The sequence below is a fragment of the Colobus angolensis genome, unplaced genomic scaffold (assembly GCF_000951035.1).
Source record: "Colobus angolensis palliatus isolate OR3802 unplaced genomic scaffold, Cang.pa_1.0 Scaffold230, whole genome shotgun sequence".
NCBI classification, from domain to species: Eukaryota; Metazoa; Chordata; class Mammalia; order Primates; family Cercopithecidae; genus Colobus; species Colobus angolensis.
The window spans coordinates 4880711-4893291 of record NW_012115489.1 but is presented as its reverse complement, the minus strand read 5'-3'; the positions used below and the strand labels follow the sequence as shown (position 1 = coordinate 4893291).

At 38.9% G+C, this 12581-nt stretch overlaps 1 protein-coding gene across 1 annotated transcript in view; it reads left to right on the top strand.

The window, feature by feature from the left end:
* The window catches only part of C9 (complement component 9), a 91247-nt gene that overhangs the window by 9455 nt on the left and 69211 nt on the right, over nucleotides 1-12581 (top strand). The window contains exons 2-4 of the mRNA XM_011944402.1: nucleotides 6866-6971; nucleotides 7361-7505; nucleotides 7772-7919. Coding sequence (XP_011799792.1) covers nucleotides 6866-6971; nucleotides 7361-7505; nucleotides 7772-7919 — 399 coding nt within the window. The remainder of the gene's footprint in view (nucleotides 1-6865; nucleotides 6972-7360; nucleotides 7506-7771; nucleotides 7920-12581) is intronic.

The following is a 12581-nucleotide window of genomic DNA, read 5'->3' as shown; positions in this document are numbered from 1 at the left end:
ACAGTATCCTCTGGACCAGCATTCACTGAGGCTTGTCTGGTGGCAGGTGAGAAAGATGGAATTTCTGGAACCAAGGAAGTAATCTATCTTGGGGAAATGTTGAAACAAAATTTTAACATATTCATCTAGGTAAACGACAAACACAAAAATGATAGATGAAAACAGATAATCCAGTTTAAGGCAACAGCACTAATACTGGAGAAAACACACATTAAAAAGATTCATAGAAATGTTAATAGAGCCTAGAGGAATTCCTGAAACCAATGATGTTCCAATGAGGTTCCTTTACCTCCTAGTGTAATTTAGTTTTCTATGTACATATTCTTATAGCATCTTGTTCTCGTATTTCATTTAATTAAGTGTTTACTCACTTATTCACTTATCTATTTGTTCATCAATTATTTATTAATTTACTATTATTGGCTATGCACGGGGGTTACAATGGTGTTCAAAACAACAAAACAAAACAAAAACCATGATTCTCAAACTAACTAGCTAGAGTTTACATTCTAGCTAAAAATACCAGTGAGCTTGGGGACATTTCTGTTTTGTTCAGCTTGAATATCAAATACCTGGAACATAGTAGGTACTCAGAAAGGATATCAGCTCAGTGACAATTTTAGGTCCATGGTGGTTTCAATCTTGGGTAATGACATAATGAGTACCCCTATACCTACTTGAGGTCCACCCTTCAGATATCATGTATTTCCACCAGATGTTGCCAAGCAGTGTTTCTCAACATTGTTTGAACATGAGAATCACCTGGGTAACTTTTTAAAAACATTGATACCTAGAGACCATCCTCAGAGAGCTTGATTTAATCAGTATAGAATAGGGATCACAATTTTACAATTCCTATTTTTAATATCTAAGGATTATGATATGTACCTGGTATTGAGACCTACTGCTATAGAGCGTTAAGGTGTATGTCCTACACCTTAATGTATTGCCTCTTGACGAGGCCTGTCAGTTCCAGATGAGGCTGTAGTTTTATGGAAACATTCTAGCACAGACTTTCTTAGCCATGTGGTTTCAGGTATGTACTAGTATTCAGAATTCCGAGAAAGCAGTTTCTTCTCGAAGTTTTGGCATCCTATGTAATATATTTTTAGCCTACAATTTTAGAAGATAGAAGCTCATCACACCTCCTGATATTCTAGAAGGTGTAGGCAAGGGCCAGGCTTACAAAAATGCCACCTCCAGCCAGGAAGCCTGCCTTGCAATCCTTGCTCAAAAACCATGTGGATGATTCCCCAGGAGCTCACACCCTAGAGAGATACAGGCCTAGATTTGGCCAAAACTCCATGACTAAGGACTTCCTTCCCCTTCTTTCAATTGTTCAATTCTTCATTTTAAAAAGCCCTTCCTGAGTACCTATTAAGTTCCAGGTATTTGATATTCCAGCTGAACAAAACAGGAAAGTCCCCAAGCTCACTGGTATTTTTAGCTAAAATGTAAACTTCTACTTTGGGGATCATGTTTCTGGTTTTGTTTTGTTTTGAACACCATTGTAACTCCCATGCTTAGCCAATAATAGGAAATTAATACATATTTGATGAATGAATAGATAAATGATGAGTGAATAATTAATTCAGTGAAATATGAGAACAAGATGCTATAAAAATATGTACATAGAAAACTAAATTACACCAGGAGGTTAAGGCGGATTCTCAGGAAAAAAAATAATGTGTGTCCAAGATGAGATCAATGTAGTGAATAACGAATAGCATGGTTAAAAGCCTGAAGACATGAGAAAAAGTGGCTTGTCTTGAAATTTTAATGTTCAGTGTAGCTGGAGCTTAAGTGGAGAAAAGTAAAGTTGGAGAATTAGGAAGGGGGTAGGCCATGTAGAGCTCTATAGGCAATGTGCGTTTGTTTCCTATCACAGCTGTAACAAATTACTACAAACCTAGTGGCTTAAAACACAAATTTATTATCTAACAGTTCTAGAAGTCAGAAAATTGAATTAAGTTTCACTGGGCTAAAATCAAGGTGCCAGCAGGGCTGGATTCCTTTCTGGAGGCTCTAAAGAAAAATCATGTCCTTGCTATTCCCAGATTCTACAGCTGCCTGTGCTTCTTGGCTCATTGCCCTCTTCTTCCATCTTCAGAGCCAGCAACAGCAGGTGGAATCCCTTTTCATGCTTTGAATTTCTCCTGCCTTTTCTGTCTTCACATCTCTCTCACCCACTCTTCTCCTTTAACGAGCCCGTGTAATCAGAGTGGGCCCAACCAAATAATACAGGATGATCTCCCCATAATCACATTTGCAAAGCCCCCTTTGCCACGTAAGGCAACATATTCACAGGTACCAGGTATTGGAACAGTGATATCTTTGAGAGTTGTTTTTCTGCCTATTGCATTATGTTTAAAAAAACTTAGACTTCATCACAAGAGTGGTGGGAAGCTACTGAAGGTTTCTGGTAACTGAATGGTAAGATCAAATTTGCATTTTTAAAAGACTCCTCTGGATGCCTTGTGGAAACTGAATTAGAGAGTAATTTTTGTAGTCATCTAGGAGATATATAAGGTTGGTGTAGACAAGAAAAACCATCTGAAAGAGATGAAGAGAATGGATGGGTTTGAGAGTCATTTACAAGACTGCAAACAACAAATTTTTGTTGATGGTGTAGATGAGGACTGAAGTGCAGGATGAGACAAGTAGCACCAGGTCTCTAATTAGAATGACTGCATAAATGGAAGTGCCATTTACCAAGACAATAGATACAAGGGAGACGCATATTTGAGAGGGGAGAAAAATTAATGCACTTATTTGGGAATACATTGAGTTCAATAAGCAAGTTGAGTGCAAGGTCCAATTGGAAGTTGTATTCAGAAGTGTAAAATTCAGGAAAGATGTCTGGGCTGCTGACTTATCTCTGGGTGTCTGATATGGTTTGGCTCTGTGTCCCTACCCAAATCTCATGTCAAATTGTAATTCCCATGTGTTGAAGGACAGGTATAGTGAAAGGTGATTTAATTATGGGAGTGGACTTCCCCCTTACTGTTCTTGTGATGGAGTTCTCATGAGATCTGGTTGTTTAGAAGCATGTAGTACTTCTCCCTTCACTCTCTGTCGCTTGTGCTATGTGAAGATGTGCTTGCTTCCCCTTCACCCTTCCCCCATGATTGTGTTTCTTGAGGCCTCCCCGGCCATGCCTCCTATACAACCTGTCGAACTCTGTGTCAATTCAACCTTTCTTCTTTAGAAGTTACCCAGTCTCAGGTAGTTCTTTATAGCCATGTGAGAACAGACTAATACAGAAGATTGGTAACAAGAGTGGGACATTGCTTTAAAGATACCTGAAAATGTGGAAGTGACTTTGGAACTGGGTAACAGGCAGAGGTTGGAAGAGTTTGGAGGGCTTGGAAGAAGACAGGAAGGGAAAATGAGAGAAAATTTGGAACTTTCTAGAGATTTGTTGAATGAATTTGACCAAAATGCTGATAGTGACATGTACAATGAAATCCAAGCTGAGGTGGTCTCAGATGGAGATGAGGAACTTATTGGAAACTAGAGCAAAGGTCCTCTTGCTATGTTTTATCAAAGAGATTGTTGGCATTGTGACCCTACTCTAGGGATCTGTGGAACTTTGAACTTGAGAGAGATGATTTAGGGTATCTGGTAGAAGAAATTTCTAAGCAGCAAAGTGTTCAGGATATGGCCTGGCTGCTTCTAAAATCCTATGCTCATTTGCATAAGCAAAGAGAACTTATATTTAAATAGGAAGGAGAGTCTAAAAGTTTGGGAAATCTGCAGCCTGACCATGAGGTGGAAAAGAGAAACTCATTTTCTGGGGATAAATTCCAGTCAACTGCAGATATTTGCAAAACTAAAGAGGAGCAAAATGTTAATAGCCAAGACAAAGGGGAAAATGCCTCCAGGGCATTTCAGAGACCTCTGTGGTAGCCCCTTCTATCACAGGCTTGGATATCTAGGAGGTGAAAATGATTTCATGGAGTAGGCCCAGGGCCCCACTCCTCTGTGCAGCCTTGAGACATGGCACCCTGCATCACAGCTGCTCCAACTCTAGCTGTGCCTAAAAGGGGCCAAGGTACAGCTAAGGACATTGCTTCAAAGGGTACAAACCCAAGCCTTGGTGGCTTCCACATGGTGTTGAGCCTGCAAGTACACAGAAGGGAAGAGTTCAGGTTTGGGAACCTCCACCTAGATTTCAGAGGATGTATAGAAACGCCTGGATGTCCAGGCAGAAATTTGCTATAGGGACGGGGCCCTTGTGGAGAACCTCTACTTGGGCAATGTGAAGGAAAAGTGTCAGATTTGATCCCCTGCACAGAGTCCCCACTGGGGTAATGCTTAGTAGAACTGTGAGAAGAGGGCCACCATCCTCCAGACCCCAGATTGGTAGATCCACCAGCAACTTGTCCTGTGTACCTGGAAAAGTTGCAGGCACTCAATGTCAGCCCATGAAAGCAGCTGCAGGTGTATACTCTGCAGAAGCAGAGCTGCTCTTTGCATCCGCATTCCCTGAACATGAGAAATGGAGTCAAAAGAGATCATTTTGGAGCTTTAAGATTTAATGACTGTTCAACTGGGTTTTGGACTTGCATGGTGCCTATAGCCCCTATCTGTTGGCTGATTTCTCTTTTGTGGAAAGGGACCATTTACCCTATGCCTGTATTCCCATTGTACCTTGGAAGTAACTAATTTGTTTTTGATTTTACAGGCTCATAGGCAGAAGGGACTTGCCTTGTCTCAGATGAAACTTTCAACTTGGACTTTTGAGTTAATGCTGGAATAAGTTAAGACTTTAGGGGACTGTTGGGAAGGCATCATTGTGTTTTGAAATGTGAGAAGAACATGAGATTTTGGTGGGACCAGGGTGCAATGATACAGTTTGGCACTGTGCCCCCACTCATCTCTCATGTCAAATTGTGATTCCCACATGTTCAAGGAGGAGCCTGGTGGAAAGTGTTTGAATCGTAGGGCTGGACTTTGCTTTTACTGTTCTCACGATGGAGGTCTCATGAGACCTGGTTGTTAAAAACTATGTAGTATTTCCCCCTTTGCTCTCTCTCTCCTGATGTTATATGAAGCCGTGCTTGCTTACCCTTCACCCTTCTGCCATTATTGTAAGTTTCTGAGACCTTCCTAGTCATGCCTCCTGTACAGCCTGTGGGACTGTGAATCAATTCAACCTCTTTTCTTTATAAGTTACCTTGTCTCAGGTAGTTCTTTATAGCCATGTGAGAATAGACTAATACAGTGTCGTTAGCATAAACATGAAAACCAAAGTTCTGGGGAAAATATAAAGAAAAATAAAAAAGAGAGAGAGAGACATCCAAGGACAGGACCTTGAGGGAAAATAAGTATTTCAAGGACTATCAGAAGAAGAGAGGCCTGCATAGAAGAGTAGGAGTACTAGGCAGAGAAGAAAAAAAGAAATGAAAAAAAGAGCCTATAATCCAAGAGAAGAGAGTGTCCTGAAGAGCAACAGTGGTCAATACATTGAATGTCATGAAGCAGTCAGTGAGATAAGAACTGAAAGGAACAGTGAGGCACATGGCAGTCATCACGGACTTGTGCAAGAGCAGTGTTCACAGAGCAGGATGGTTGAGAAGTGTTTGGGATGTAAAAAACAAGAGACGAGGGTGCTAACTACTTTCTCAAGAAATATGGCTAAAAAGAAAATAGAATTTAGAAGTAACTAAAAGGGCATGTAGAGTTTGAAGGAGGAGATAAGACTTGTTCTTTGGATGACAGAAAAACATAAATGTGTTTCCAGCAATTATTCTAAGAAGTGTTATTGTGAAGGGCAGGAGGGAGATGGGAGTGGCTGGAAGAAAATGTGAAATCAGGGAGGGTGCATGATTTGTTCATTCACTGGCTTTTTATGTTTAATGTCACAAGCTTGAACAGTTTATACTACAAATGGAAAGGAGACAGTAGAGAGGGAGAGTTTAAAAGGAATAAAATATTCAATGGATCTGAGTCTCTAACGGGAGCTGGGATCTAGAGCATTTGAGGAGAGATTGGCCTCACCTAGCCTTTTCTGTGGTTTAAGAGGCTTAGCTATAGGAAGGATCAGTGTCAGGTCAGGCAAGTAGAGGTAGGGAATTTGTAGGATTCTTGTTTGATGGTTTCTGGTTCTGTTGTGTTTTCTTTTTTTATAATTATCCCGGGTAATATTTCAACCAGAAGAGACTCAAATGGTGAACCAACAGAGAAAGGAAAGTTCAAAGCCAGAAAAGCACTGCTGAGCAGTGGGCCTGGGGGTGGAAAAGGAGGCATAAGTGCCAAAATATATGTTAAAACTCAGAAAGATCAGGAATAATTCCTGAAGTGAAGTGTGACATGGCAAAGCGTCCAGTTTAGGGCATACAGAATACCAGAGAGGGGACACCTGATTTATGAAGTGCCTGCTACAGGAATGGTTGGGCCTGGGCTGGCTGACTTAAATTTGCAAGAGAATGAGGTAACTTAGCCTCACTAGACTCTTGGTGAGGGGTGGGGTATGGTGGATGGCAAGGAAGACACACACAAAAAAATAAAATCAGATTTCTAGCTTCATTAAGTTCATAATCTAGTTGGAAATATAAGATTAATCTATGTAAAACACCTGGAAAGATGCTTGGCTAATTTTCGTCTTTGTCATTATTTTGTTGTTTTAAATATTTGCATTGCTAGGAAGTTAAAAGTTAACTTACAATACAGACAAAAATTAAACAAAAAGATGAGTTGAAAATACAAAACAGCATGCAATTGAGGGTGAAATGAAAGATATGGTAAAAAGATAAGTGGTGTAATTTGAGGGGGGATAAAGTACAAAATGAACTGTGTGAAGACTTCTAGGAAACAAACATACACAATGGTCATTATAAACTGGCATGTTCTATTATCTTAGTTATGGCCTGGAGCCAACAGAAAGCCATGGCTCTGCCTCGCACATAGACTGCAGAATGAGCCCCTGGAGTGAATGGTCACAATGTGATCCTTGCCTCGGGCAAATGGTAAGTGTTCACCTCCCTTCCCCACTGACCTCCCCAAATGGAAACTGTATTGCTAGCTCTCCAGAAAAATGACTATGAGACAGGGAGCCCCACAACTGAGTACCAAACCCAGAAAGAGAGATAAACATTTAAATGTATGTTGCTAACTTTTCCAGGAAACCTTTATGTTGTACAGAATACTAAATGAGTGTCCAGAGGACTCATCTGTATAAGAGGTTGCCAAACCTAGAATGCAGAGTGTTACCCTAAATGACATCAGTGACTCCTTCCACTGCTTCTATCTTAAAACCATTGACTCATTGGAGGGATATAGTTGTATGGATGTACCTTTAGACCATACACTTTTTCTGGCATTAGAAATTCTAATTATTCCAACTGATATTGTGCAGTTTCGTTCAAGAAGCATCGAGGTCTTTGGACAATTTAATGGGAAAAGTTGCACCGACTCTGTGGGAGACAGACGACAGTGTGTGCCCACAGAGCCCTGTGAGGATGCTGAGGATGACTGCGGAAATGACTTTAAATGCAGTACAGGTAATCTTTGTGCTCCAGTTGCTCATTGTGGGTTTCTGTGTGCCTTCCTGAATGAAAAGAAAAAAAAAAAAAAGCATATGCTTCTAGACACCTGGATTTCCAAGCGTGAAAGGCCCCCAAAACAAACATCTATATATTCTGTATGAAGAACTCAAATGTGTTTTTCTGATACCTCACCTCCAGGGTTAAAGTGCATATGATAACTTCAGAAAGAAAGACAAAATTTGGCATTTGACACATTGAGTCTTTCCTGATTTTGATTGCAGGCAGATGCATAAAGAGGCGCCTTCTGTGTAATGGTGACAATGACTGTGGAGACTTTTCAGATGAGGATGATTGTGAAAGTGACCCCCGTCCCCCCTGCAGAGACAGAGTGGCAGAAGAGTCTGAGCTGGCACGAACAGCAGGCTACGGGTCTGTATTTTATTTGTACTTTTTCAGATGAAGATGAGTGAACATGATCTCCATCTCTCTCAACTGTGATAGACTGGTAGAAGCATTTGTGTGAGGGACGCAGGTGATACAGCTGATGGATCTGTATTATTTTTGAACTACTTTTGAGCTTAAAGGAAGTGCTAAATAAGCATCTCAGGATAATTTGGACAAATTGCCTGGCCTCAGTAGGGGTCTGTAGACTGGACTAGATGATCAAGATTTTAGATGATTGTCTCTCAGTCGAGCAAGAGATGAAATCTCTCATTTAGGAACCTCTGGGAGACCACAGCAACATTGACATGACATGTTAACATTTGGAATGAATTTCCAATAGGAGATCTAGAAATTCAATTCAAATATTTGCATTGCTAGGAAGGCTGTCTTCCATTGGAACTTCTCCTGGATCTTAGGAGTTTCCAGCATTCTGGAGCTGACCCAGGAGGAATGTAATCAGAGGAAGCAGTTTTGATGTCAGAGAATGATTATGTTGAGGTTCTGGTTCTCATTACACAGAGCTGACATTTCACTCATTTTCCATACGAAACCTAGGGCCTTCGGACAGGTGGCTGTGATCTCAGATGGGATGTCTTAGAGTTTAGAACTCAGGACTATACAGAATAGAGAAATTCAGTTCTGTTCTGTTCTGTTCCATATATAGTCAGAGGGCATCCTAGGAATATCTACTACATGGCCTCTCTTAGTCATTCTGAGCTGTTTTTGGTAAAGGTGGATTTGTTGCTGTTTTGGGTAAAAGTGGATTTGTTGGAAAATTGTCCCCAACAAAGACACGGTCATTATTCCACCCAGTAGTATATTGAAAGAGATGGTATATAACTTTATTTCCTCACCTATAATGTAATGTGTCTCCTCATAATTCCAGTGCCTGAGTCATAGTAGGTGCTCAGTAAATACTTGGTAGGTGGATAAATAGGCTAATTATTAATTAATGAATATCTAGTAAGTGCTTTCTAAAATATTGTCAATTGGCATCAGGTAAGACTGAATTTCTTTTCAGGGACAGGACTCCAGTCCTGGGTATGGAGACGGGAAGATGAAAAAAGCTAGGGGTGATGGTCAGAGCAAGACTGGTAGAAGGGTAATGCAGTGGTTCTCAATCAGTGGTAATTTTTTCCCCAGCAAACATCTGACATATAATATCTGGAGATCACTGTAGCTGTGACATCTTGGAGGGTGCAAGAACGGGGAGTGCTATTGGTATGTAGTGGGTGGAGGCCAGAGATGATGCTAAGCACGGGACAGCCTGACCCTAAGCATCAGTGCCAAGGTTGAGAAACCCTACACTAAGGTACTAGGCAGTTCCTATGATAAGACCTCTATCAAGTTTAGCTAATGAAGGAGATGTCTCCTCTTTCTTAGCCAAATGAAACTTCTACTTCTTAAGTCTAGGTAAGAAAAATATCCCAGGATACCAAGAGTCAGGTACCAGATAAAGCATTTCATGTGCCCTTCATACACTTTATACAGTCCTGTTCAAGCAGCATTCAAAATTACTTACAGTGCCTTTGGCCCTTAGCCTAAAAGGTGGGAATCTTGAATCAAATGGATGGTTTTAGGCCCCTAAGCTCAGCAAGCCCTCTTAGTAAATTTTAGGCAGTAAATGGTATGGGAGTTTTCCCAAACCTTATAACTAGATGGTGGTGTCCTTAAATGAGTCCTGACTCTTTTTATTTATCTCCTCAGGGAAAGATTGTAAGTCCATGGTGAAAGCCCATTACTACTTTATTTTGCTTTAATTGGGATTCAAGAAACAATTTTCTCTTTAATCTCAATAAAACAGCTTAACATATGTTATTTATTCTCATTCAATGCAAATTTATAGTTTGTCTTATAGGAAAAGAATATAGAAATATTAGCCCATTTAGCTGAAAAACAATCATTCATAATCTATTGGTTTCCTTTGTTCAGGGAAAATAAAAATTTGTTGCATAGCATTTGCCAGGGAGTTTCATAATGAGGCAGGGCTAGCTAGGAATTCTTAAATATCTCACGCTTTAACACAGTCAGGGCTGGTGTTGGGGACCATCCCACAGCTGAGTCTTCAAGGCTGTGTAAGAAGGTGGGGCCCCAGCTATGGGGAAAGGTAAGAGCAAGGCTGGTAGAAATGGAAAATGAAGTAGGTCCTGATAGAATCAGTCCATCAACATTTTTTATTAAATTCCCCATTACCATGAGTAACAACCTATGTTAAATTTAGTCTTCATAAAACCTATTTTTCTATGACAACTTTCATTTGCATAATACTTTAAACTTTTCAAAATATTTTTCCACACTGGATCTCCATAGATTTTCCTAATAATCCTGGGAGATTGTTAGAGGAGGTATTATATTCATTTTACAGATAAGAAATGAGTGAAATAAATAAGGCCATTTGAATGATTAGTTTCTAGTAGCGCTGAAACAAGTTTCTCTGAGTCTCATAAAACTATATTTTTCTACCATACCACCTTACCCTCTCCTCCTTAAAACACCAACCAACACCCACGGCAGTTCCCTCACATCACTACAAAATCCGTAAGTCTTAACTTCAACACCTTAACTTCAAAGCAAAACTAACCTTAAAAAATGAAACTCCTTAAGTAGCTACTTATCACACAAATATTTGAATTAAGGAATATAGGAGAGTGGTATAAATCAGTAATTAATATTTAGGAAGAGGTTTCAAAACAACATTTATTGTTACATTTGTAATATTCTTTCATACCATTAATGTTGCATGTTTACTTACTATAAACCTCCCGTATTCTTATATGGAGCTGTGGATTCTTTGCAAAATAGAGGTAATAGGAGTAAACTCCCTAATTATAGCAACATGCTTATAAACTACATCTACCCAATTCAATCTGGACAACCTCAACAAGTCCTATCAATAGTCACATACAGTTAGATTCTTCTAATGTGAAAGTCACAAACACTCATGGTAATTAATTTATACTGTTTTCATTTGAAGGCCTCTCACACCTATGTTCTTATGCCAGGAGAACTGAGTTGTATCACAAATGTTTCAGCCTCTTATTTGAAGGCATCTGAGATTCTCCAGAAGTGTTTAGGGAAATCCCCCGCCCATCTTGCATTCATTGAAAAGGCATAAATCCAGCCAGGTATAAGTGATATACAATATGCAAGGAATTATTTTTTGTGATCTAAGCATAACACCACTTCTGTGAAGGGAGCTTTCTCTTCAGTTCACCTGGTAAATTGGAACTGCCCATGGTTCTAGATGCAGGTGTGAAAACAGGCATCTCTAAGCACTGCCAAAGAATGTATGTTTTTTTTTATTTCCCAGATGATGACTTTCCATCCATGAGAAGTGTTCATGTTTCTTGGCAAAAAAAATTGGCTTTTTCTAGACTAGATTGGCTGTCCCTGTAGTAGTGGAACCAAGTCCAAAGCTTTTGAAACATTTCTTCCTTAGTTGAGCTTTAGACTGTGGATCAACTTTATTGTAACTTTCCAGATGGGTCCAGCCAACTGGCCAATTTGATGATCTATAAAACAATAACCTTCAAACTAGGATATACATACCACGGGGTACACAAAAACTTGCCAAGGGGAGACAAGTAAGTCTTAAGGTAATAGTTTCCTCAACTATTAATTATTTAGCTAAGCTAATAGTAAATCCTCAACTTCCATATGTACATGTTTTTCATAAAATTAATAAGCGTGACAATTCAGCTGCATCCAAGTTGTCAAGCCCACTCTCCTTTCTTCTTTTTTAAACAATCACTTACTTCTTACTTTCTAAGAGCAGAGTATACTCCTCACCCATCTCACATTTACTACAGAGAGGAAAAAAAGAAAACAAGAAATAACTCCAAATGTTAGTACTCAACTGGACTCTGACACCTTGAAGTTTTGTGATCTCAAATTCTTTTTATCAACATTGAAAGATTACCTAATCAATTTTTAGATAATGAAGCAAAAAAAATTTTTTTTGATGAAAGATCACTAACTATGGGATCTCTTTTTGGTATATAACTCAGAAAAAGGGATTAAAATTTGTGTGACATTGTTATAATAACTTTTTTTTATTCTTATCTACTTATTTATGTGGGTTAAGTTTCTCAGCACTTACAACTATAAAAGTGAAAAGTAGGAATCAAACTGATACTGCATGCCGTCTCTTCCTAGCACCATGAATGAATGAAGTAATATTCATTCACGGATACAGGAACCAGCATATTAATTTAAAAAGAAGACTCATTCATTTCATTAAGATAGCTTTCCAATAAAATTTTACTTATGTTTAGTAATGATTTTAAAAAATTTAAGATACTTATGTATGCTACTATTAATAAAGAATTTTTAATACTTAGACCCTATGGTCAAAGACTATTTAATATTTTAACATTTCAATTAATATTTTTTTGGTACAGAAAAGTATGACAAGGTAATTAATGAAAACTTTCGAAGATAAACTATATTACATTAGGTTAAAATTCTGTAGGGGAAATAGAATAGAAATATGAATTCAAGAATAAAAAGGGGCATAGAGTATATAGGAAGTCTGTGTGCCTTCTGTTCACTTTTGCTGTGAACCTAAAGCTGCTCTAAAAAGTAAAGCCTACTTAAAAAGCATAAATAAAAAGGAATAAAATAACTAAAAGATTTCCAACTGTTAGA